The 27,983-nt window shown below is 39.4% G+C and overlaps 1 protein-coding gene across 1 annotated transcript in view; it reads left to right on the forward strand.

Moving 5' to 3' along the window:
• The window catches only part of usp9 (ubiquitin specific peptidase 9), a 196,747-nt gene that overhangs the window by 47,652 nt on the left and 121,112 nt on the right, over window positions 1-27,983 (forward strand). The window contains 8 exon segments of the mRNA XM_052015032.1: window positions 1,434-1,546; window positions 9,901-10,119; window positions 13,426-13,541; window positions 19,319-19,570; window positions 19,650-19,788; window positions 23,634-23,786; window positions 27,634-27,738; window positions 27,833-27,982. Of these exon segments, the coding sequence (XP_051870992.1) occupies window positions 1,434-1,546; window positions 9,901-10,119; window positions 13,426-13,541; window positions 19,319-19,570; window positions 19,650-19,788; window positions 23,634-23,786; window positions 27,634-27,738; window positions 27,833-27,982 (1,247 nt within the window).

Genomic DNA, 27,983 nt, shown 5'->3' on the forward strand with positions numbered 1-27,983 from the left:
GGTGGGTGGGGTCTTTGATTATGCTGGCTGCTTCGCCAAAACAATGAGAGGTAAAGACAGTCCAAGGAGGGGAGGCTAGTGTCCGTGATGCGCTGGGCCGTGTCCACAACTCTGCAGTTTCTCGCGGTCCTGGGCAGAGCAGTTACCATACCAAGCTGTGATACATCCAGATAGGATGCTTTCTGTGGTGCATTGGTAAAAGTTGGTGAGGGTCAAAGGGGACAAACCAAATTTCTTAAGCCTCCTGAGGAAGTAGAGGCACTGGTGAGCTTTCTTAGCCGTGGCTTCTACGTGATTTGACCAGGACAAGCTGTTGGTGATGTTCACTGCCAGGAACTTGAAACTCTCAACCTGCTCGACCTCAGCACCATAGATGTAGACAGGTGCATGTACACCGCCCCCTTTCCTGAAGTCAATGACCATCTCTTTTGTTTTGTTAACATTGAGGGAAAGGTTGTTGTCATGGTACCATAATGCTATTCAGTGGCATTTTGTAATTCCTCAAACTATGGAAAGTGAAGGATAGTCTTAACTATGGATCATGAAATAATATAAATTGAAAGCTGCATTTTGTCTCGCACTTTGATTAATAAAAAGTAAATGTATAGTTTTCACATTGAAACTTTGGCCCAAAGTTTTAATTTACAAAGGTTTCAAAATAGGAATTGCAGGTTTAACTGTAAGTCTGGTGCCCAAGAGGTTATTCCCTTAAGCATTTTATTCAGATACTTAAATTAGACTCTTGAATAAATTCTGAGAGTGCAGAATGATGGGTAATTTGAATTCATGATGTCTAAATCATGTGAAATCAAACTGAGTTCAGTTCCATATTCATTGGTATTTGACTCAAGAATGGCTATCTCAAAATAGTTGGTGGTGTGCTGGGTTATATCAATTTAATCTTTAATCTATATTTAGTATAACTGATAATCCACTGTCGGGTTATTCAGAAATCCCCATGGTTTGGCATCTTGCTAACTGGGTGATTTTTATTTTCTCTGTTCCCTGCAATCGTTTTAAATCCACTTAGTTCTGTTTCCAATGCTCAGTTTAAACTTGCTGGGGCCCTGTTTCCAGTGCTCCCTCAAAACATTTTAGGACCCTGTTTCCCATGCTCCCTTCAAAGTTGCAGTTCCCTGTTTCCTGCACTCCCTTTTAAGCTTGCTGTGTTCACTGGAAAATTTATTATCCTACCATGTAACATCTTAAACCAAATTAAAATTGTGTTGGGGTACTAAAAGGAAAAAACATTCAATACCTAGAAAATCTGCCAGTCCAGCACCACCAAAGTCTCGAGCAGGCTGGATTGATGGTGTTTTACTGTACATAAAAAAAATTGTTCTTGTGATATTTGTGATTTATCCTGATTTATGATGGAGGGACTGTTAATTGCTAGATGTACACAACATTTTTGATTTTTTTTTCATTTCAAGGCCTTGATATTAAAAGTGAAGCATGTCAACGCTTTTTTCGTGATGGGCTCACAATTTCTTTCACAAAAATTCTAACAGATGAGGCTGTGAGTGGCTGGAAATTTGAAATTCATGTAAGTATCTTATAGTAAAATGCTTCACTTTAATTTTATGAAATCTTTTATGAAAATTAATTTGAACAAGTTAAGGTATTAGAGTTTCCTAATTCATACTAACTTAAATGATAATTTAGTGAAACTTTTTAAGCTTATACAGCTGCTTGCATTGCCCCAAATTTTTTTCACCTTAATTATTAGCAATTGTTATCCTTTTACTTTTAATGAACAACTAGCTATATAGCAGTGATTCAGGTTCTTTCACTGTTCCCACTATAGCTTAATTCTAATTGGGAATATTTGTTTTACCAGATGTTTTATTGTTAAATATTTGTGGCTTCATAATTTAAAAGAGTAAGATGTAATGAATCTTGAGGATAAGCAATGTATGGGATTTTGAAATTGTTGGAAAGACACCAAAGAATGTACAGAAATAATGTTGGGTTACAGGAACATAATTTTTCAAAAGTTCATGTACAGCTTGGTAAAGTCTTTAAACTGATTTGGGTTTTAATATATTAGAGGGTGGGTCCAGGAAAACCATATGTAAAAATAGTTTGGATTTTTATAATAGACCACAAGCATTTTCCTTTATGATATTCATTGGACTTGCAGCATTTAACATCTGCCCCTAATATCCAGACAGGACGTTCTGTGGATGTGAGCGAGAATCCTGGATAGTATGTTGCCTTCCAGGTGCCAGGGTCCAGGATGTCTCTGATCAGGTCCACAGCATTCTTGAGCGGGAGGGAATGCAGCCGGAAGTCGTGGTACATGTTGGTACCAACGACATAAGTAGGAAGGGGGATGAGGTCCTGAAAAGGGAGTTTAGGGAGCTGGGCAGAAAGCTGAAGAACAGGCCCTCATGGGTAGCAATCTCAGGATTGTTGCCAGTGCCACATGATAGTGAAGGTAAGAATAGAAGGAGATGGCAGTTGAATGCGTGGCTGAGGAGTTGGTGCAGGGGGCAAAGATTTAGATTTTTGGATCATTGGGATCTCTTCTGGGGAAGGTGGGACCTGTACAGAGTGGATGGGTTACACCTGAACTCGAGGGGGACCAATATCCTTGCAGGCAGGTTTGCTAGTGTGGTACAGGAGGGTTTAAACTAGTTTGCAAGGGGGATGGGAACCAGAGGGATGGAAGAAGTGCATGGAGTAAAGTCAGATCTAACATTGGCTTTGAGGAAGGAGAAGCAGAGTATTGGGTATAAAAGTAGAAAGGTGGATGGGCTAAAGTGCAGTTACTTAAATGCAAGAAGTATCAGGAATAAGGGTGATGAACTGAGGGCTTGGATAAGTACATGGGACTATGATATTGTGGCTCTTGCAGAGACTTGGCTGTCACCAGGGCAGGAATGGATATTGAATATTCCTGGATTTCAGTGTCTTAAAAGGGATTGGGGGGGGGCAGGGGGGGCACTGGGGGAAGAAGAAGAGGAGGAGCAGCATTACTGGTCAAGGATACTATTACAGCTGCAGAAAGGGTGGATAATGTAGAAGGATCCTCTCTAGAGTCAATATGGGTGGAAATTAGGAACAAGAAAGGTGCAGTTACTCTACTGGGAGTATTCTATAGGCCCCCTGGTAGCAGCAAGGATACTGAGGAGCATATTGGGAGGCAGATTTTGGAAAGGTGCAAGAATAGCAGGGTTTTTATCGTGGGAGACTTCAACTTCCCAAATATTGATTGGCACCTGCTTAGTACCAAAGGTTTAGACGGGGCAGAGTTTAAGTGTGTCCAGGACTGATTCCTGTCACAGTACATTGACAGACCAACTAGAGGGAATGTCATATTAGATCTAGTATCAGGTAATGAACTGGGTCAGGTGACAGATCTCTCAGTGGGTGAGCATTTGGTGGACAGTGACCACCGCTCCCTAACCTTTAGCATTGTCATGGACAAGGATAGGAGCAAAGAGGACAGGAAGATATTTAATTGGGGAAGGGCAAATTATGAGGCTATAAGGCTAAAACTTGGGAGTGTAAATTGGGATGACATTCTTGAAGGGAATTGTACTATGCAGATGTGGTCGTTGTTTAGGGATCTCTTGCAGGATGTTAGGGATAAATTTGTCCCGGTGAGGCAGAGAAAGAATGGCAGGGTGAAGGAACCATGGGTGACAAGAGAGGTGGAATATCTAGTTAGGAGGAAGAAGGCAGTATACATAAGGTTTAGGCAGCAAGGATCAGGTAGGGCTCATGAGGCATATAGGGTAGCAAGGAAGGAACTTAAAAAGGGGACTTGACAAGGCCTTGGCGAGTAGGGTTAAGGAAAATCCCAAGGCATTTTTCACTTATGTGAAGAGCAGAAGGATGATGAGAGTAAAGGTAGGCCCGATCAGAGACAAAGGTGGGAAGATGTGCCTGGAAGCTGTGGAAGTGGGTGAGGTCCTCAATGAATACTTCACTTCAGTATTCACCAAGGAGCGGGGCCTTGATGACGCTGAGGACAGTGTTGGTAAGGTTAATGTTTGAGAGCATGTTGATATCAAGAGAGAGGATATGTTGGAGCTGTTAGAAAATATTAGGACAGATAAATCCCCAGGGCCTGACTGAATATTCTCCAGGCTGCTCCGCAAGGCAAGGGAGGAGATTGCTGAACCGTTGGCTAGGATCTTTGAGTCCCCGTTGTCCATGGGAATGGTACCAGAGGATTGGAGGATGGCAAATGTTGTCCCCTTATTCAAAAAATGTAGTAGGGATAGTCCAGGGAATTACAGACCAGTGAGCCTTACGTCTGTGGTGGGCAAGCTGTTGGAAAAGATTCTTGGAGATAGGATCTATGGGCATTTAGAGAATCATGGTCTGATCAGGGACAGCCAGCATGGCTTTGTGAAGGGCAGATCGTGTCTCATAAGCCTGATAGGGTTCTTTGAGGAGGTGACCAGTCAGATTGATGAGGGTAGTGCAGTAGATGTGGTCTACATGGATTTTAGTAAGGCATTTGACGAGGTTCCACATGGTAGGCTTCAGAAGGTCAGAGGGCATGGGATCCAGGGAAGCTTGGCCGTGTGGATTCAGAATTGGCTTGCCTATAGAAAGCAGAGGGTTGTGGTGGAGGGAGTGCATTCAGATTGGAGGGCTGTGACTAGCGGTGTCCTGCAAGGATGGGTTCTGGGACCTCTGCTTTTTGTGATTTTTATTAATGACTTGGATGAGGGGGTAGAAGGGTGGGTTGACAAGTTTGCAGACAACACAAAGGTTGGTGGTGGTGTGGATAGTGTGGAGGATTGTCGAAGATTGCAGAGGGACATTGATAGGATGCAGAGCTGGGCTGAGAAGTGGCAGATGGAGTTCAATCTGGAGAAGTGTGAGGTGGTACACTTTGGAGGGATGAACTCAAAGGCAGAGTACAAAGTTAATGGCAGGATTCTGGGTAGTGTGGAGGGGCAGAGGGACCTGAGGGTTCATATCCACAGATCCATGAAAGTTGCCTCACAGGTGGATAGGGTAGTTAAGGGATGTTAGCATTCTGCTTCCCAGTTTTCCCAAATTACATTGATTGTGGGTTTGAGAGGTACTGTTGAAGATGTCTTGACAAGTTCCTAAGTGGAGCAGACTGTACCCAAATATAGAGGATGGTGTACAGCTCCTTTGTGTTGGATATCAAGCTTCAGTGTATGCATCTGGGCAAATGTTCCATCATACCCCTGCTTTCTGCCTTGTGAATGATGAAAAGACTTTGAGGAGTCGGGGGGTGAGTCACTTAAATACATACATGTGGCGGGAGTGGGTCACTGGCACCTTGGGTCTGCTCCACCATTTGAGAAGGTCATGGCTGATTTGATTGTAAACTCAACTCAAGCTTTCACTTCCTTATTCAACAAGGATCTATCCCTCGGTGCCTTAAATATTCAAAGACTCTGCTTCCACCATCCTTTTTCTAGAATTGTGCAGCACAGAAATGGGCCCTTTTGCCCAACTCATCCATGTCGATCACGATGCCTAAATAAACTAATCACATTTGCCAGAATTAGGGTCGTATCCCTCTCATTCTTCTTTTCTTAAGTACCTATCCAAATGCCTTTTAAACATTGCAATTGTATCAGCCTCCATCACCTCCTTTGGCAGATTGTTCCAAATAACCACCACCCTGTGTGTGAAAAAACTTGTCTCCTCGGATCTCCTTTAAATTTCTCGCCTCTCACCTTGAACCTGTGCCCTCTAGTTGCAAACTCCCATGACCTGGGCAAAAGACTGACTATTTATTGTATATTTGCCCCTCATAATTTTATAAACCTCTATAAGGTCACCCCTCATCCTCTGTGTTCCAGTGAAAATAAACCTGCCTATCCAATCTCTGCTTAGAGCTACATCCTGGTGAATCTCTTCTGTGCACTCCATTTTTACCAATTCCTTCCTGTAGTGTGGCAACCAGAACTGTGCACAATGCTCAAGTGCAGTTAACCAATATTGTACAGCCACAAGGAAGACAGGTTTGAGGAAGATGGTTCCAAAAACCCATGACCTTAAGAGAAATGCTTTTGCTTCATCTCTATCTTAAGTGGGTGACCCCTTTTAAATAGTGACCCTTAGTTCTGTATTCTCCCACAAGAAGCTTCCTCTCCACATCCATCTATCAAGGACCCTTCAGGTCTGATGTGTATCAGTCAAGTTCCCTCCTTGCTCTTCTAAGCTCTGGTATAATCAAACCTAGCCTGTCCAGCCTTTCCTTGTAGGACATCTTGCTCATTTCAATTATCAGTCCAGTAAACCTAGTGCATTAACATCCTTCTCTTTAACTAAGAAGACCAATGCTGTATACAATGCTTCTGATCTAGTCTCAGCAATGCCCTGTATCACTGAATAATAACCTATCCACTTTTGTATTCAATTTCTCTGGCAATAGATATTTAACCTTCTGTTAGCTTGTAATACCTGTATACTAGCCTTGTTGCAGATCATGCACAAGAATAGCAATTTTATCCTGCATTTCAGAGTTCTGTAATTTCTCCCCTTTCCAATAAACATCCCTTTGTTTTTATGTTAAAAATGGACATTTTCACATTTTTTCATTTACTCCATTTACCAAATCTTATTATTGAATACTCGGTCTCTGATCTGCTATTGCATCCACAATATTTGGTGAAAGATCTGACAATGCTAACGTTGCCAAATGTTTAAAGACAGATGTTAAAATATTTTGAGAGATTTCCTGACATTTGGATGCTATAATTGTTAGATGTCATATTTCAGCTCGTGCCTGAATGTCCTCTTGCAGCATTATGAAATTGCCTGAATTCTATTGATATTGGTTTATTATTGTCACTTGTACTGAGATACAGTGAAAAACTTGTCTTGCATACCAATCATATAGGTCAGTTCATTACACAGTGCAGTTACATTGAGTTAGTACAGAGTGCATTGATGTAGTACAGGTAAAAACAATAACAGTACAGAGTAAAGTGTCACAGCTACAGAGAAAGTGCAGTGCAAAAAGGTGCAAGGTCACAACAAGGTAGATCGTAAAGTCATGGTCCACCTCATTGTATGAGGGAACTGTTCAATGTAATATGGGAATTACTGTTACAATGGTTCATAGGCTCAGCCTGAAATGAACACTCGTGTTTCATCTAAAAGCCTCTCATTGTGACTGTTAATACAGCCCTTTGTTCTTACCATTTTTAAACAATTGATTCATGAGATTTTTAAAAAAACTTTGTGTAGGACTTTAATGATGGAAATTGTTTATCAATTTTGATAAACTGAAATTTACTGCATTTTATTGGTAAGGAAATTTTTACCACAGAATTCAAAATCTTGTTTAATAGGGAAAATGAATTCCATATGTGATGCACTTTCAATTTCATTATAATGACATTTTGTGTAAGTCAAAGCTAAATACCATTGTCCTTCGTGTCCATCTGCCAAAGTGACAACACTTTCCTTGGCCGGGTATGATGTAGAGTTCACAGACTGTCCTTGGCAAGATCCCAAATCATGTGTTCTCTATCCTCAAGCCCTGGACTAACTTTAAAGGTGTGTTTTTAGTCCCTCACTGCAATCAAGTGCCTAAGTTGTTATCAGCACTTGCTAAGCCAACTGGGATATGAAGGTGAGTTAGGACCTTCCAGGTAGTCCATTTCACTTTTAACCCCTATCCTCTATGCTAGCTCCATTCTCAAGATCTGCATGTTGCACCAGCCACAACTCCTTGCAGGTGGTCACACCAGTAAAGGTGGCTATGATTTTTGTCATGTAATCTTGGGTGTTTTTCTACTATCATACAAACATGCAGAGGGTCCTGATGAAGGGTCTCGGCCCGAAACATCAACTCTTCATTTCCCTCCATAAATGCTGCTTGACCTGCTGAGTTACTGTTGCATTTCGTGTATGTTGCTTCAGATTTCCAGCATCTGCAGCCTTTCTCATGTCACCAACATGCAGAAGGTGACTACCATTCTCTATCTGCTGCGTCATTCCTCCTTGATGAGCAATTGCTCTCTGGATGTCCAATGATAACGTTACAATGAGGACATATAATGTGTTGCCATTTGTTTGTAAAGGGCAATCACTGATTTTTGCACAGGGTCAGTTTTATTTTGTGTGAGGAGAAAATACCCTTGCAACAAGAGCAACTGTGTGAGCATAGAAGTTTTAACAATGGAAAGATAAAAACCTCATCTTTTGAATTTGTGTAGTTCCTGATGTTTCAGGAATTGGCTTGACTTAGCTTTGCCTCTGTCTGGCTCTTGAAAGTGTGTAATGTGGGGTTACTCTGAGGTAAATTGGATTTGTGGAATGAGTGAGATGATGCATACCCCATGCTGTTTAGTGATTCAGCCAGCTCCAACATGGGCACAGCTCTCCCCAACATTGAGGACATCTTTAAGAGGCAGTGCCTCAAGAAGGTGGCATCCATCATTAAGGGCCCTCACCATCCGGGACATGCCCTCTTCTCGTCACTACCATCAGCGAGGAAGTACAGGAGCCTGAATACCCGCACTCAACGATTCCAATTTTTGAATGAACACTACCTTGTTATTTTTTTGTACTATTTATTTATTTTTGTAATTTATAGTAATTTTATGTCTCTGCACTGTACTGCTGCCACAAAAACAAATTTCACATCATATAAGTCAGTCATAATAAATCTGATTCTGACTTGTATCACAATTCTGCAGTTAGAGGAAGTTGACCTGTGATGTGTTTGGGCTTGGATTAAGTTGATTCTAGGCAATTTTGTCAGCCTTGTTAGTGTAGCTTGTGAGAGGTCTCCTGCTCTTGTTGCTTTCATCACTTAAAGCTATGGATATTTGAATGCATTGGTTGGTAATTTTTACAAATAATAATGAGCTGTGATGCAAGCAGCAGCAACTGCTGCATTTTTCATCTTGGTTCAAAATAAAAGCAGCTGTTTTCCAAAACTATTGGATCATCCAGATCAACTGTTGTGGTCCCTAATTTAGGATCCAGAATTAGAGATTAAGAGGAAAGCAATTTTGTGCTCCCATTCATGCCAGCTTTTCTATTGGTTTTAGAATAATGCTGCTCAACCAATTGTAAATGACTTTGTGTGGTTAAAGTATCATGTGATCTTGTCTTGACTCAACTTGATAATATCCACATCCCCAAGAATGAAGATCTTGCTAGAGGACAATGAACAGTGTTAAATACACAGTCTTTCAGTTTGAGATGAGGAAACTTAGTCTTTAAAAAAAATGCAGGTTGGAAGCATGCAAAATTTAGTGGTTTAAAAGACAATTAACAAAAAATACTCACTGTTCCCAGTAATGCGGTGGATGTCTGCGTTCAATACACAATACCGTACTGGATTAGTCATATTAGTTGTGTGAAAATTTCTGAGGGAAGCATAAAAAAAGGAATTGGTCATTGTTTAAAATGACCTTCCTTCTATATCAGGATAAATGTTCTAATAATAAGTTTGAATGCGTTAATGCATGTACTGCTGCAGTCAAGCCAAAAGTGAAGATAATGTTCTCTTTCTCAGCTACATTAATTGTTGTGGCTCTGTAATTTTCTTTTGATCTCTTCTCCCCAAGATATTTTAAACTTTCACCTTCTCAGTTCTGGTGAGGCAAGCAAGCAAGCAAAACCTATGACTTACTGACACTTAATGGGCATATAACATTTTGCGAAAATTCTCCCATTTGTCAATTCCAAACAAGAACTGCTTGAGCCTAATGGCTCCTTTGCAGCAAAAATGCTGCACTTTTCTTTTAATGTGTAATAGTGCATGAAGGATTGGTGTGTAGTAGCAAAGATTGGCAAAATTAGGATATTAGAACTATTAATATGATTCGACTGATAAGTGGAAATGCTCATCTTGTATTTTTTTTCTTTTGCAGATCTGATATACTATTGCAGACTCTGGTTTAATGCTTAACTGACTTTTCTTTTTCCCTTAAGAGATGTATTATAAATAATACCCATCGCCTCATAGAACTGTGTGTGGCCAAGCTGTCCCAGGACTGGTTTCCTCTTCTTGAACTCCTTGCAATGGCCTTAAATCCTCACTGCAAATTTCATATCTACAATGGTACCCGTCCCTCTGAAACTGTTCCTGCTGGAGTGCAGCTAGCTGAAGATGAACTCTTTGCACGTCCGCCTGACCCACGTTCACCCAAGGTTAGGAGAAACTAGAATTGTTATTTTTATTTGATTTTCATAATTGCAAACAAACTAATAGTTGTTGGAATTATTATGATTATTATCATTGTAAATGTACCACACCAAACTTGTATCTTGGGGCTGGCTTGTTTTTAAATCTTGTAAAATAATTTTAAGGATTTACATTATTTTTTGATGTTTCTGTTACTATCACTTAGCAATGTATGGGTCTCTAGAATGGAAATTTGAAATAACTATAAATTGAAAGCAGCACACTTAGTACACAAATACAAAATTTTCAAACAGTGATTTGTCCATTTCCTTTACTATTACCCAAATTTTAATTAGTTTCACAGTGCTGACAAAGTGAAATTATAAAGACCACTTAAAAATTGGTCTCTTAAAGATTTCTGTAAGTTTATTCTACAAATATAAGCCAAGCATGCTGACATCATGCTGGAAACACTCAGCAGGTCCAGCAGCACCTGTGGAAAGAGAAACAGTTAAGGTTTTGGGTCACAGACCCTTCTGATGAAGATTTTGGACCTGAAAAGCTAACACTCTCCACAGATGCTGCCTGACCTGAGAGTTAGCAGCATGTTCTGTTTTTATTTCAGATTTCCAGCATCTGTAATTTCTTTTTCATGTTAATATCATTACAGATTTCGTGTCAGGTTTCTACTGAGTTACACTTTCTATTGGAGCAGAAGCTGATGTGCTAAAATTACAGTTGGGAGGAATTTCCACACTTGATGTTTGCTTTATAGTTCTGGTTCAATGGACGTGGAGCTGAAAGCAAGAAACTGTTTAGCTGAAATACCACTGGTTGAATAGCCTGTCAGTCAGAGGTTTCAGATGATGGAGCATGGGTGTGGAATTAAACATTATCTTTAGAAGTGGATAGGAAAGTTGTTGGTAGCAAAAATGAATTTATTTTTAGTGTATTGGGCTGCTGTTCTTTCTATGGCCAGCGATTGATGGTTAACAATCTGTACAGTGGCATGCAAAAGTTTGGGCACCCCTGGTCAAAATTTCTGTTACTGTGAATAGTTAAGTGAGGAGAAGATGAACTGATCTCCAAAAGTCATTAAAGTTAAAGATGAAACATTCTTTTCAACATTTTAAGCAAGATTAGTGTATTATTTTTGTTTTGTACAATTTTAGAGTGAAAAAAGGAAATGAGCACCATGCAAAAGTTTGGGCACCCCAAGAGATTTGAGCTCTCGAATAACTTTTACCAAGGTCTCAGACCTTCATTAGCTTGTTAGGGCTATGGCTTGTTCAGTCAAAGTTATGAAAGGCCAGATGATGCAAATTTCAAAGCTTTATAAATACCCTGACTCCTCAAACCTTGTCCCAACAATCAGCAGCCATGGGCTCTTATAAGCAGCTGCCGAGCACTCTGAAAATTAGAATAAGTGATGCCCACAAAGCAGGAGAAGGCTATAAGAAGACAGCAAAGCGTTTTCAGGTAGCCGTTTCCTCAGTTCGTAATGTAATTAAGAAATGGCAGTTAACAGGAACGGTGGAGGTCGAGTTGAGGTCTGGAAGACCAAGAAAACTTTCCGAGAGAACTGCTCGTAGGATTGCTAGAAAGGCACATCAAAACCCCTGTTTGACTGCAAAAGACCTTCAGGAAGATTTAGCAGACTCTGGAGTGCTGGTGCACTGTTTTACTGTGCAGCCACACCTGCACAAATATGACCTTCATGGAAGAGTCATCAGAAGAAAACCTTTCCTGCATCCTCACCACAAAATTCAGCATCCGAAGTTTGCAAAGGAACATCTAAACAAGCCTGATGCATTTTGGAAGTTAAAATAGAACTTTTTGGCCGCAATGAGCAAAGGTATGTTTGGAGAAAAAAGGGTGCAGAATTTCATGAAAAGAACACCTCTCCAACTGTTAAGCACGGGGGGTGGATCGATCATGCTTTGGGCTTGTATTGCAGCCAGTGGCACGGGGAACATTTCACTGGTAGAGGGAAGAATGAATTCAATTAAATACCAGCAAATTCTGGAAGCAAACATCACACCATCTGTTTAAAAAAGCAAGCTGAAGATGAAAAGAGGATGGCTTCTACAACAGGATGACAATCCTAAACACGCCTCAAAATCCACAATGGACTACCTCAAGAGGCACAAGCTGAAGGATTTGCCATGGCCCTCACAGTCCCCTGACCTAAACATCATCAAAAATTTGTGGATAGACCTCAAGAGCAGTGCATGCAAGACGGCCCAAGAATCTCATAGAACTAGAAGCCTTTTGCAGGGAAGAATGGGCGAAAATCCACCAAACAAGAATTGAAAGACTCTTAGCTGGCTACAGAAAGCATTTACAAGCTGTGATACTTGCCAAAGGGGGTGTTACTAAGTACTGACCATGCAGGGTGCCCAAACTTTTGATTCGGGCCCTTTTCCTTTTTTTGTTATTTTGAAACTGTAAAAGATGGAAAAAAAAGTAATCTTAAAATATTAAAGAAATGTGTCATCTTTAACTTTATGCCTTTTGGAAATCAGGTCATCTTTTACTCGCTTAGCTATTCACTGTAACAGAAATTTTGACCGGGGTGCCCAAACTTTTGCCTGCCACTGTATACTTGCCTAGTTGTCTCCCTCCTCTCACTGCTGGATTTAAAGATCTGTAGCAGGAAATAGTCTATTATTATGAAGATTTCTAATGGCTGCAGTCATGCAACACGATTCATCTACAACCATTTTCGAGAAATAATGTTTTGTGGATTACAGTGTTAATTACCAAGCTCTGTGGCTCCTTTTCAAGCTTTGGGATGAAATTATATTGATGCAGAACTCTGGGAATTTAGTACTGGTGCTCATCAGAGGTATATTTAACATGATGGTCAGTGCTAAAACAGCATGAACTATGGTAAGATCTTTCACCTCATTAATTCTGAAAATATTCCAATAAAGTTCATGTTGGTATGTAGGTTAATTGTGATATTTTCATATAATTAAAGCTAATGTTAAATTGGCTTGCCACTCTGACTGACCTTCTATGGATTCTATGAGCTGTAGCCAAAGTACTTTTCCAGCAAGGCTCAATCCTGGAAGTACAAGAGTTAACACGTTCTGCACTTGTGCAACTGTTGATTTGCAGGAGCACTGATCAGGGCACAGCTTACTTGTGCTTGTGAAATACTCATAGTATTGCAGAACCTGAAGAAAAATATGTTGGTTTCTCTCTAAGTTTGATTATACGGTGAAAGTGAAGGGATGAGCTTTTGGTTTCCCCTGACAGCCAAAGCATTGTTACAACAGTTTAATGTATATAGATGACATGAATTTTGACTTTTAACTTCTCTATAGGGTTGGCTTGTGGATCTTATCAACAAATTTGGGACATTAAATGGATTTCAGATTCTACATGATCGATTTGTCAGTGGTTCAGCATTAAATGTTCAGATAATTGCAGCACTCATCAAGTAAGCAGATTTTTTGACATGTTAATAATTAAGTGTTTGAAGAACTGCGCAGTAGTTTTTAAAGTGAACAATTCAGCAATGGCATTTGTCAGGTATTTATAATTAAGGTACATTAAATGTTTTGAGTTGGATGGCTACTGGAAGAACAGATGGTGATGAGTTGTAAGGGAAGGAGATGGCAACCACAGCAAAGCAGAAGATGTCTTTTCTGCAGACTTGACCACAAACCATGCTGACATTCTAGAGAAATACTGTGCTTTTAGGGGTGCCATCTGTCAGATGAGATGATACTGGTTGGAGCCAGAGCTCACGAAGAAAGGAAATGTGGTGGAGAGCAATCATCACAACTACGTGAAATTTCCTGGTAGAAATTCCTCAAAGTAGTTTCTCAGGCATAATCACTTCCAGTTGTTTCATGATAAGCACCCATCCATCACAAGGTCCGAAGAGGAGGTGTTCACTCATTCCAGCATATTCAATTCCATTTGCAACTTGGTAAACAAAACAGCCTGTACCTGGCTGGAAAAGGGTCTAGACAAATTCAAGGCATAGGCTGAGAAACTTAAATGTTCCAGCCTCTTAAATATTGTGGCCAGGAGCGAGTCAGCAGTGAGCGACTTTTCTCTTGCTTAGCAAAAGCCTTTCTCTCATCGGCATTGCACATGTTAGGGATGCGATGAAATATTCCCCATATCCCCTGATGAATGGCACTTTAAAACTATGACAAAAGTCTGGAAATGTCGGAGACCTTTTACAACAAAAATATTGTTCAAAAAGAAATGAACTTGTGTGTTCAAAAACAAATAAAAACATTGGAACAATGACAAGATCTAAAAAAAAAATCTCTCCTTCCTCTTTCCCAGGCAGTTTATCCCTCTCATTTCAGCAGCCCTTGTTGCTTTAAACCCACCTTGCCAGTCCACAATTTTGCCAACTTGTTATGTGCAGTCTTTTCCCCGCAAGGTTTCAATTTTATCCTTTATAGGAATTAATAGAAATTGCACCAAGGTAATGCCATTTTTGTTTTGTAACATTGCATGTTCCATTCAGCCTTCATATTGTGGAGAACTGGATGCATATAGCAACAAATTTTGATAGCAGCTACTTTGTTTGATTCGTTCTTCATCTTGTGAAGATATACAAGGTGTATATATACATAGATATATTGTGCTCTCGTCTACAGAAGAATCCAAATTCATATTGGGAATTTTCTCCATAAAATAACTGTTTCTATATTCTTGCACCATTTGATAGTTTGTATCAATGAGGGGACAACTTGTGTTAGTGCACCTCATTACTGGAGCAGTTTGCGATAATTGGCTGATCATGTACACTGTTTGAAATATCTTTATCTTTAAATTACATCACCTTGCCACTGTCATTTGTTTAACTTGCATTAAAATTTAGTAATTTATTCTGTGCAGTTATCTTTTTTGGCATTCAGATTGTTCGGTGTTACCTTGCCTTCAGCTGTGCATCTCTCCTGTTTGCTTGTCTACCTGATATATCTTGCTCTGCAGAATGTATTGAGTGGTCTCATCTCAGTATATTGTTTCTCTATACTAAATACAGTCGTGTTTGACCTAATAAATCAGTCCGCTAAAAGATAGCGAAGGAATGTTCAGTGTTTGACCATGATCTATTTTCTAATGAAGATGCAACTTTGTGGTACTAAAATTCTTAAAAGAATGTTCAAAAGAAACGATATACATTTATATTTTGTAGTAAGATTGGTTGTTGGAATGAAAATTTAAGGACAGTGGAAAGACAATGTTGAGTATATTCCATATCTACAATTATCTTCCTTTTACCTATGTGATTTTCATTGCCCAGTATTAAAATAAACCAAGTTGCCTCTTCAAATGTCTTTTGTGTACTGTTTATTGGCTATTGATATAATATAAATTTGGTGCTGGAAATTGGAGTTCTTTTTAATATCAGCATTGTGTTTAGGCTGGTATGCCTTAGTACATCAGCAAATTTTAGACAGCTGAATCTCTTATCCATATGACAACTTTACCTGCTGATGACTTCCTGTTTTACTTGCTCGGATACCAGAGGGACTAAAAAATCTTTAGGTTGAAAGATTTTCCCTTGAGGCTGTGGTAGAATGTAAAAATGCATTAAAACTCTGTTACTCTTGGCTGTGTTGAACTTAGCTCAGTCTGTGGAATCCCAGATAGATTGGAAAAATTTGGTTCTTCTATTTATTTGTCCTAAAATTGGAAAATTCAAACTAAATAAATTGTACAGGGAAATGTTCTTGGACTAATCAGAAACTTAGAAATAGGAAGCCTCTATTTAAATAAGATGCTTGAATCACAACATTTGTCATCTTTTTGATTTGTAAATTTTTCAGATTTTCTCTGAAAACTAAGTAGACAATGACCACCTTTGCCATGAAATGGCTAAGACTGAAGTTCTCCTTTTCACTGGGAATACATAGCTAATTCCAGGAATTCATTTGTTTGTAACTTTAAAATACGGATATTCTTCCTCTTTACAAATTTTCAGCTATTTGTGGGTTTAAGTCCTCTATTTACCAAGTTTCTTTCACTATAACGAAAAACGTGCCATTCTCTGCTGAAGTGCACTTTGTACTTCGCTGCATATCATTTTGTCTTTGTTGAAATCATTGTGGTCACAGTGCTCCACTTAGTGGGATTCATCACAATTCATCCAGTGTGTCCTTCAAGATGACTTCAAACAGAATTTCTAAGCATTGCTAGTCTAAGAAATCATGGCACACTGTTGTCTTTAATATTAGGCTAGATTGACTTAATAGAAATGAAAATGTGAGCACTTGGTGGTCATCAGGCTTTTGATAAATCCTGCAAAACAGTGCTTACAATCCTCAAAAACATAAGCAGAATTACTGCCCAGAGTGTTGCCCCTGGAAGTGCATTACCTGGTCAAAGATGATTTAATAGGGAGGATCTTTTTATAAAAAAGGGTTAAGTGTGTGGTTTGAAGATACATAATATGTGCCCCTGAGTTTGATCATTATCCAGTAAAAAGTGAGGTCATTATGACTAGAAAAAATGAGGTGGCTGATGGATCTTCTGAAAGTGGAGGTACCATGTTGGCAGAACATTTTCCCAAGGTGCTGGAACAAATCATTAAGCAAGGTGCCTGCTCCTCAACAACTTTTTTTTACGTGGGTGGAATGGGACTTTTTTTGGGGGAGGATGCCTTCTCACAGATTCATTTTGATGAATGAGTAAAGTGCTCCAGGCTTCATCAGCCTGTGAGTACATTACTCTTCTCCTTTGAGGCAATGCCAGGGGTGCTTGAAGCAATAAGGTTTTATAGGAATACTCAAAAGACAATCTTCTGGTGTTATGATGATCTGATGAAAAAACCTGGATGATGGTACTGCTCCTCCAAGGTTACATCATGTCATTGCTCTCTCCCTTCATCAAACAATATTCTGCAATCAATAACCTTGACAACAGAGCTGCCTTCATTGTCAACAATGTTGCTGGTTAACATCAGGGACATCACTGACAACATCCAGGTAGCTTTTGTGTCTCCTAATATCACTCCATTATTACAATCCATGGACTAGAATGCTGTTGCTACATTTGAGGCTTAATACCCATAGCACATAATGAGGCATGTCACTTCGGAGTAGAGTGGCAATGACAAATCTGCCACTTATGTTATTTGGAAGAGGTACAAAATCAAGATGGCCATCAGTGCCTCTTTGAATGGCCTAAGACATGCAACAATGAATGGTCTATGATGGAAATTATGGCTAGAATGTGTACACAATTCTTTGACGTTTATGAATCAAGAAAATCTCCAAGATGATGACATCCATTTGACAAGAGGGTACATTTGATGTGGGGGAAAAAGTCATTGGAATTTCATGTTGAAGCTCTGATTTTAGGTTCTGTTAGAATTCAAGCGACAGAGCACAGCAGGAACATATGAAGCCACAAACTGCACCGCCAAAACAACCCACTGCTTTCAGAGGCATTGAGAAACCAACTGCCATCTTCAAAAGCGACAATCCTAAAATGTGCCTGCATAATAGAAAAGGCTATGTTTTGCAGTGTGGAGCTTTGTCAGATGAATGAGGAGAGCTGTCTAGATTTCCATCAACAACTTTTTTTAAGCTTGTTCATCAGCCAGTTGGGAGCAATCATAGGAAGGACCCTTGCCATCAACTTTGCAGACTCCAAGATTAGATTCACTACCAGCACATGCATCATCAGAAAATGAGTAGAAGAATCTGCCTTTGACTCTCCCCGGTCACCTTGACATGCAAAACCATCATTGCCATTTACATCTGAAGATGAGAATTAAGCAGCAAGGTAGTTCACATGGGTCCTCGAGCCTGCTCTGCCATCCATTAAGGTCATGGCTGATCTGATTGCAAATTCTGCATTCCTGACCTCATAATAAGAGAGTATGGGAAATGGGAAAAGCCTTTCTTGATTTGAGAAATCTTGCCTTCCTAAACTTTTTCCAGGAACAGAACTCTTTGTAAAATGAAGAAACCTTGGTGTTGCATACCTATTTGTTGACTTTGGTTACCAAAGCTTTTTGGAGAATTTAATAAAAACACAAACCACTCAGGTTACTTGAGTATCCAGGTCAGAGAAATTCTTGTGTTTCATCTTAGCAGCATCCAAAATTTTGACAAGACTTACAGGACTGCAGCATTTTAATGCTTCTCTGCATAGACATCTTAACCTCTTGAGATAAAGATTAATCAAATAGTGTTGCATCTACTGAGACAATGGATCATTTCATACTTGGCTTAGATGAAAATCTTGACATGCACAAGCCAGTGAAATGCGAATTAAGGCATAAAAGTGTAATGTTTCATTGTAATTCCAGATAGTTGTTGAGCAAATCTTTGTTTTGACATAAACCAAATTTTGCTTAATGCAAGCTATTGTCTTGATGGTTTAACTTGATTGTTTTCATTTCCATTCTCTACAGTTTTGATAGTTGCCATATTTGCGAAAAATATATGTTATATTATGACCTGATGAAATTTGGCAATATTAAATAAACATATTCTGATTTGACTTAATTTTGCTTCCTAATCACAAAACCAAATGGAATTCTCAGTGAGCCTTACTTGCTGGAATAGAGAATTAGAGATCACTGTATCATTCCTGGTCCTTGAAAGAATTTTGTACCATATGTGTACAGAGAGTAGACTTTTTCTCTATTGCTGAAATTCTGCTGCTTTAGTTAAGTAAATTAATGAAACTTCTGAGATGTATAAGCTACTTTGAATATATTTTGATTTCTTCAAAATTTTCATTATAAAGATGGTTTATTTTGAGCTTCAGCTTCAATAACAATGGAAAAGCTCTGATTTGATTTGAAAATTTGTTTTTTGACCAATAATGCACCATTCACAATATTTTAATGTTAGCCATGCGTCTTGCTTCAAGATTATGGCTTTGAAAATGCAGATAATATGCCTCAATTACTTGCAAATCACACTTATAATTAATATTCAGTGATGTAGTTGAGTAATTTTGGGGATTGGGATGATGTGTGGTATTGAATTACAAAATAGAAAAACTGCAAGCAACCATGAGCAACATTAAAAGTGCAGATATTGTTGTGTTAACCAATGTAATTACAATTTATTATATATAATTAAATAGTTTGAGTTTCTTAAAATAACCTTTTGCCATACTGATAAATGAAAAATCTCCTTAAACTGAACCAGACACACACACTGAATAATTCAAGCCAAGTACTCTTAATTATTTGAATTCTGATGTATTATTTTTAATTCCTTGCAGACCTTTTGGCCAGTGTTACGAATTTCTTACCTTGCACACAGTGAAGAAGTACTTCCTTCCAATAATAGAAATGGTTCCACAATTTCTAGAAAATCTAACAGATGAGGAACTGAAGAAAGAAGCAAAGAATGAAGCCAAAAATGATGCTCTATCTATGATAATTAAATCGCTGAAAAATTTAGCTTCACGGGTTCCTGGGCAGGAGGAGACGGTCAAAAGTTTAGAAATATTTAGGTTAAAAATGATATTAAGGTAACTAAAATCTTAAAAAAAAAATCAGTTGAAATTACCATAAAGTAGCTTTGTCATAACTTAGCTTTGTTATTTACAGATTGTTACAAATTTCATCTTTCAATGGGAAGATGAATGCACTAAATGAAGTTAACAAGGTGATTTCTAGTGTGTCTTATTATACTCATCGCCATGGCAGTCCTGAAGAAGAAGAATGGTTGACAGCGGAGAGAATGGCAGTAAGTGGTAAAACTATTTCTGTATCCTGCAATAAATATTGAAATTACTTTATCCCAGAAGGGTTTCATATATGGCTGTTGCTTGATTTTCAATGTTTTGTTGGATCATTTTGTGGATACTTGAGGATGTGTGGTCCATTTGGTTTTTAGTGTTCAAGTTTGGATGCATATTAAATTTTTTCTAGAATTCTCTGCTTCACATAGCTGAAGTATGTGATGTAACTATATTGCATAAGGCTGATGGTGAGTATTTGGATTTGCAAGATAAAGAAACAAAACAATATTTCAGCAAGCAACTTTTTATTCACAATTCAATGCCAAGGTCTTCAACATAAGAGTTTACTAATAATTGTCTTTGTTTTTCACACTCAGTGGTAGGGGAGGTACTGGAAAAAAACATCAGAGATGGAATCAATCTGAACTGGGAAAAGCAGGGATGAATCAAAATAGTTAGCACAATTCTGTTAGAGGGAGATCCAGTATGACCAATTAGATTTTCTTTTTGAAGAGGTAACAAAATATATTCATGAGGACTGTGTGGTTGATGTAGTCTACATGGGCTTCAGTCAGGCTTTTGACAAGGAATCTGGTCCAAAAGTTTAGAACCCATGAGATCCAGGGCATGTTGGCAAATTAGATGCAGAATTCACTAGATAATAGGACTTGGTGATGGTGGAGGGTTCCTTTTACGATTGGATCATTGCTGTATGTTGTATGCATTAATGATTTGGATATAAGTTTAGGAGGTTAGCTTGCAGATGACAAAAACAATAGTTGTGAGGAGGATAATGGTAGGCTACAGAATGATACTGATCAGTCGTTAGATGGGCAGAGTAATGACAAATGGAATTTTATTATGCTGAGTGCAAGGTGATGCACTTTGCGAGAACTAATGAAGGTAAGAGTCATGGATGGTAGGGCCTTATGAAGTATTGAGGAACAGAGGAACCTTGGTGTACCATCCAAGGATCCCCAAAGGTGGCAGCACGGGTAGATCCGATGGTCAAGAATGTGAATGGGATACTTGCCTTCATTGGCTGGTGGATACAAGAGCAGGGAGTTCATGGTACAATTTTATAAAATATTGCTCAGGCCACTATAGTATAGTACAGGAGTACTGTACTATACGGCTCCTCCCCAGGTTACAGCAGGGTTCCATTCCATGAACTGTTTGTAACCCGAACAGTCCCCACATCATGTAAGATGCCTGCAGCAGCTAGCAAATCCATACTGCTGGTCTCTCAACACTTGTTCGTATGCATGGGCTGCACATGGGTTGGGCATTCATAAGTTGGAGGGGACTTGCATGCATTTCTGGTTGCCACACCATAAGAAAGATTTCATTGCACTGGAAAGGTTGCAGGGGATTCTCTGGGGTGTTTCCTGGGAGGGAGCATTTCATTCATGAACAGAGACTGGATAGGCTAGGTTTGTTTTCCTTGGAGCAGAGGAGGCTGGGGGGGGCTGATTACAGTATACAAAATTGAGTATGGAGAAGTAGGTGTTTAGGAAACATTTTCCCATAGTAGACCTATCTAAAGGCTTCATTTCTGGTAAGGCTTAAGAGGTGTAGAGAGTTTGAGAAATATTTTTTTTTGTGCCCAGCAAGTGAAATACACTGGAAGTGTGCCTGGAATACACTGCCTGAGTGGGTGGTGGAGGCAGTACTCTCAGCTCTTGAATCTCCAAGGCATAGGCTATGGATCAAATGCTGCTAAATGGGATTAGTGTAGATATGTCCATGCCAAAGGGCCTTTTACTGTGTTGTATGACTCTGACTCTATTACTTTTGGTATTCGATTCTGTACTTTGGTCTATGAGCATCTCAGCTCTCGTTTTTCACTTAACATCATGTGCTGTATAATCATTCTCTAATGGACACTAAACCACAGAGGCGGAGCAGTGAGAGAGGATCTCGCAGAAACTTGGAGTCCTTTCTGCTGTGGTTGATGCAGCCCGCTCTCACATCTCCTCTGTTTCTCATACTTCTCTCACCCTTCCTCCCTCCAGACAGAAAAGAGAGTTCCCCTCGTCCTCACCTTTCACCCTGTGAGCCAGCACATCCAGCATATCATCCTTGTCATTTCCACCAGCTGCAACGAGATCCCACCACTGGGCACATCTTCTTGTGCCTACCCCCTTCTGCCTTCCACAGGGACCACTCTCCTGTGACCCCTGGTCTGCTCATCTCTCCCTAACCCCTGGCACTTACCCCTCCCCTCGCAAGAGGTGTTAAACTTGTCCTATAGATATTTTTTAGATATTTATTTATTAGTCGCATGTACATCAAAACACACAGTGAAATGCATCTTTTGTGTAGTGTTCTGGGGGCAGCCCGCAAGTGTCACCATGCTTCCAGTGCCAAAATAGCATGCCCACAACTTTCTAACCCGTACGTCTTTGGAATGTGGGAGGAAACCGGAGCACCCAGAAGAAACCCACGCAGACACGAGGAGAACATACAAACTCCTTACAGACAGTGGCTGGAATTGAACCCAGGTCTCTGGCACTGTAATTGTGTTACACTAACTGCTACACTACCGTGCCTGCCTTGCACCTCCTCCCTCACTACCATACAATGACTTGAACAGCCCTTCCAGGTGAGACAAAGGTTCACGTGTACCTTCTCCAACCTTGTCTACTGCATTCAGGCCTCCTCTACACCAATGAAACTAAGCGCAGATTGGGCAACCGTTTTGCAGAGCACCTACACTCGGTCTGCAATGGCCACCCCATGCTCCCAGTTGCATGCCATTTCAATTGCCCTTTCCATTCCCACACTAACCTGTCCATCCTCTGCCTTCTCTACTGCCAGGATGAGGCCCAACACAAAGTGAAGGTGCAGCAACTCTTATTTCACCTGGGTAGTGTACAACCCAATGGCTTGAATATTGAGTTTTCTGATTTTAGGTAACCCCTCCAGTGGGTTGCTTTTGCACCTCTCCCCCCCTTCCCACCCCCCCTCAATCCTCTGTTCCTCCCATTTTTGTCCCCTTTTTCTTATAGCCATCTAGCCTCCCCTTCACCCATCTTTGTCCCACTTGATCTCCTGATTCCAACCACTCATTTTGCGCATGCGCACGTGCGCGCACACACTTCACCCACAGGTTCTCCTCTCTTCCCCCCCACCCCCCAAAAAAAATCTGGTTCTGGTTTCAATTGCCGCAGACCTCTCCCTTAATGGTTCCCATTCTTGCCTCCTTTCCTTATCAGAGTCCAGCAGAGGTAGTCCTTTGTGTTGCTGTTGACCTCCCTCCAGCCGTTGTCACCAATCTTTACACTTTTGCTCCACCTTGCTCCATCTGCCTCTGCATTTTTTTTTCATTTGCCTGCCTCCATCTATCATTAACCAGCCACTGTCTCCCAACTCCACCCTGCTCCCCTCCCCTACCTGGCACAACCTGCTTGTCATCTTGCACCACTCAGTCCACCAATCAGCTTAGATTCCTTTCTCACCATTCCCCTCCTTTTTATACTGGCCATCTCACCTCTCCACTCTCAGTCCTGATGCAGGGTTTTGACCCAAAACGTGGACAATTCCTTTCCTCCCACAGATGCTGTGCAACCCACTGATTTCATCCAGCAGATTGTTTGATTGTCTAATGTAATTTTGTTTCTGTTTGTGAAAGATATGTGAATTAATGCAAGTCCTTTCTCTGTTGCAATTTTCAATTCTGGGTGTTAGAAAACTGAAATTTTGAAAATGAGCAGTTAGTGGTTATTGGGAAGGCAAATTTGTTTCATACTGTGCATTCTGCAATGTAGGATTTTTCTGTGAATTACAAGAACATAATTTCTGTTAATGTGTTTTTAATTTGACTTGATTTGAGTTTCTTTATTTCTAGGAGTGGATTCAACAAAACAACATTCTGTCAATTGTGTTGCGTGACAGTCTACATCAACCACAATATGTCGAAAAACTGGAGAAAATACTTCGCTTTGTCATAAAAGAGAAAGCTCTCACCCTACAAGATCTTGACAATATTTGGGCAGCACAGGTGAGGAGATGAGAAACAGCAAAATTTAGTCATTATCTTGTGCCAAACTGGTTAAGTTTGGACAGAAATACATGAATTTATTAAAGGATAATCTTAAATATTTCTTCAACTTTTCCAGATTGAAATTGTGCAATACAAAGCTAATTTTCAGAACTGTAAACTTTTGAACAAAAGAATTGTGTTACTGAAGTATTACTTTCTCTAAGTTTAAATTTATTTTTCCTTTTTGTACACATTAGCTATGCCCACATTATGAAAGTCGTTGTACAAAATAAATTACAAAAGTTCGGTGTGCCAATTTCTAACTTCTGATCAGTTTTACATCAGATGTGCACAGTTCTTTTGTTAGGAATTCAGATGGCCATAAAATACTATTGCTTTAGTTGTCAATGCAGCTGGAGTTGACACTCTTGCTCATTCATTGAACTTCTTGCACTTTTCAGAAATTTGTGGATGTGTTTGGGGACTTGAATGTATTTCAGAGTGTGTGTTGCAACACGGCAGATAAAGAATTTGTCTGCACACCCAGATAGACAGATCTCAAAAACCGGTATATCAGAAATTCCTATCTTTGGCTCAGACAGATTTGATATGAAATTGGTTCACAGCTCCCTGGACAACAGCGGCTTTTCTTCAAAATTCATTGCCTTAAATTGCTTGAAAGGCTGCAATATCTCCAGACAGGATGAGGGCGAGTACAATGAAAAGGGCAATGGTTGGTTGGTATGGAAGATCAGACCAGGGAGTGACAAAGGGAACAGTCTCATCAAAATGCTGAGAAGGGAGGGGAAGATGTTTGGTGGTCAAATCTCTTGAAGTTGGTGGAAATTGCAAAGATTGACCTGATGAGTGCTGAGGATGAAGGCCAGGGGAGCTCTATGTTCCCTCCAGGAGGAGAAGTGAGAACAAAACTGTGGGAAACGTATGGAATATGGTCAAGGCGTCTGGGAAACCACAGTTCAGAAAGACATCTCAGAGGCACCTCTGTAGAGTGTCTTGTCTTTGGAGCAAGCGCAACAGAGAGAGAGGAACTGGGAGAATGGAATAATGAACCTAGAGAAGGCAGGATGGGAGAAAGTACATTCAAGAAAGCTTATGGGAGTCTGTAGGTTTGTAATGGATGTTTGGTATTAGCCGATCCACTGATATGAAGACAGAGATTTGGGAAAGGAATGTAAGAGTCAGAGATGGACTGATGAAAGTGAGAGTAGAGTGGAAATTGGCAGCAAAAGTAATAAAATTTGAGTTTTGCATGATGCAGGAAGCAGCACCAATACAACCATTGATATATTGGATAAAGAGGGAGCCCCAGTAGGACTAAAACAAAAACTGTGACACATATCCGACGAAAAGGCAGACATAGCTCGGGCCCATGTGAGTTTCCGTAATGACAGCTTTGATCTGGAGGAAGTGAATTGAAGAGTTCAATGTGAGAATGAGTTCATTGAAGCCTATAAGTATATTGGAAGGGAACTGACTGAGGCTGTATTCAGGGAAGAAGTGGAGGGTCCTTAAACCAATGTGGTGTGAAATGGATGTGTAGAGGGATTGTCGATCTTTGGTAAAGATGAGTTGCTTGACCAATTGGACATGTCCTACTATGTTGCATTTTGCAGCTTTTGTGTTCCTTTGTAGTGTTCTCACTTTCTAACTGCTGTTATTTCATGGCTTTCATTCAGTTGCTCTTTCTCTCACCACTCCCATTAAACACTTACCTGGATAACCTCTACTACTTAGCCCATTGGTGAACCTGGCCTCATCATATCCGAGAGGGCAGAGGGATGGGAAGATGTTTTCCCATCCCTATGCGCCCTCTCTGCAACTTAAAACTAATTTGTTTTCTTATTTTTCCCCAGTTTTGCTGAAGGGTCTTCAATCCAAAATGCCTCTTTCTTGAGGTGCTTCCTGACTTGAGTGTTTCTAATATTTTCTGTTTGTTTTTATTTCAGATTTTGAGCATCTGCAGCTTAAGTTTTTATTGATCTTTGTTTTTGTTTTAATCCCTTCCATTTAAAAAAAAATCATTTGATTAAGTCCCCCCCCTTTTAGCTCCGCAACTTAGCATAACAACCCTTTCTCTCAGTTAGTTGCCTTGGAGCAGAGTGAAGTTCCATGCTTAAAAATTTCACTTTTTTGATTTCTTAAAACCTCATTCCTTAACAAGCTTTGAGTAATCTTTCCTAAATACTCCTTCATTAGTAGTGTCATTCAATCATGTTCTGAAACATTTTTTAGATATGCTCCTAAATTGAAGGAACCATATAAATGCCAACACCTGTCATTTCGAGTATTTTTCAAGTTAGAAATACCATTGGAATTTCATGGCTTTGATATGCTTGTCTGTATAAACTTGGATTTAAATTTGTCCAGGTCCAGTTCCTGAACCAACAGGTTGACTATTCAAGGCTCTATTGATCATTGATCTGAAAGTGTGGCTTAACTAATAGAATGTGCAAGGGTAGATCTTGTATTGATAGTTAAATGGTTTCTCAATGGTCTATATTTCTGCAAAGACTGTGATCTTAGCTAGAATAGTTGCAGGAAATGCCATTTGTAATCTTCGTAGTTTCACCTGGTTAATCTCCAGTGTTACCTTGGTTAAAATCTGAGATACCACAGCCTTGGGTTTGTAAATTTGTAGGTAAATGTTGGCATTTCAGTAAATGATAGATTTTCCTAAATGAAAGTGCACTTCATGCAAGTAAAGATGTATTAATGGCTTTTGGTGATGTGCTGCTTCTTAATTAAATATTTGATTGGTGGAAAAATGTTTTCTCTAAACCTTTTCAGATTGTTAACAGAGACTATTAATATTCAAGCACTAAAACTACAACTAACAAACAATAATGGAAACTTTGAACTGTACAAAACTGATTATCCATCTACAACCAAGTTCATTAGATTTGAAGTCATCTTCATGCTGTGGCATTATTCTCACCAAAAGTTATCATGAACTGCTTGTAGACAAACAAGATAGAAAGAGCATGAACTTTAAGAATGCTCTTATCTCAGACTTTCAATCTGTTTATAGTATTGTAACTATCATTACAATGAGGTGAGTACAAAGCACACAACAAGCCTTCTAAATAACAGATTTAGCTAATTTTTATCTACATGGTGGTATTAGATTCCTAAATAGAGGGAATTGCACTGTTCATGAAAAGGCAGAGAACCTGTCATCTCAAGTTTAAGTTAAAATATCAGTTTGGTAATTGGCAAGGAACAGAACAACATTGGCCTTTCATGATCTTATGATACACCAAGCGTAATTCAGAACTAAGGGTGTGCTTACTATTTTAATGCAGGAAATGAATTAAGGTTCCACAAGCAGCCAAGGGAAAAATCACTAGATAATCTGATTAGGGTATAACTGCTATTCAGTACTTTGGTACTCCCTACTCTTCTACATTAGTCTGAGAGGCCACACATAATCAAAACTTCGATTGCTTTGCAATTAATATTTAAATAAATAATAATGAATTAAATGTTTAATGCTTATCTGAATAAGCGTATCTTTGGTAATTTTTTTTTCCCAGTTCTGCATTGAAGCATTGACTTAAATAGGGTGCTAAGTCTTTAGTCGGATTGGAGTGCATGATGACTGGGTGAGAATATCGCCACTGACTGAAGGATGACTTCAGATCTAATGAATTTAGTTGTAGATAGATGTTCTAATTAATCAATTTGTGCAGTTTAGAGTTTCCATTATTTATTAGTCATAGTTTTAGTGCTTATATATATATTTTTAGGGGGAAAGAATGTAAGAGTTCCAATGCTTCAAGACCATTAACAAAAAAAATTGCATTAAAAGAATTGATTTTAATATGGTCCTTCTGTGTTTGCGTAGGCGGGTAAACATGAAGCGATTGTGAAAAATGTCCATGATCTACTTGCAAAATTGGCGTGGGATTTTTCTCCAGAACAGCTTGACCACCTTTTTGATTGCTTTAAGGTAGAATTATTTTAATAATTAAATTGATTGATAACTCAATTAAAATACTTAGTTATTTACTTAGTTATTTACTTAGTAACATTTCAACTTTCAGGCAAGTTGGACAAATGCAGGTAAAAAGCAGCGTGAAAAGCTTCTGGAATTGATCCGTCGTCTTGCTGAGGATGACAAAGATGGTGTTATGGCACATAAAGTGTTAAATCTGCTGTGGAATTTAGCACATAGTGATGATGTACCTGTTGACT

Source organism: Pristis pectinata, chromosome 4, assembly GCF_009764475.1.
Source record: "Pristis pectinata isolate sPriPec2 chromosome 4, sPriPec2.1.pri, whole genome shotgun sequence".
NCBI lineage: Eukaryota > Metazoa > Chordata > Chondrichthyes > Rhinopristiformes > Pristidae > Pristis > Pristis pectinata.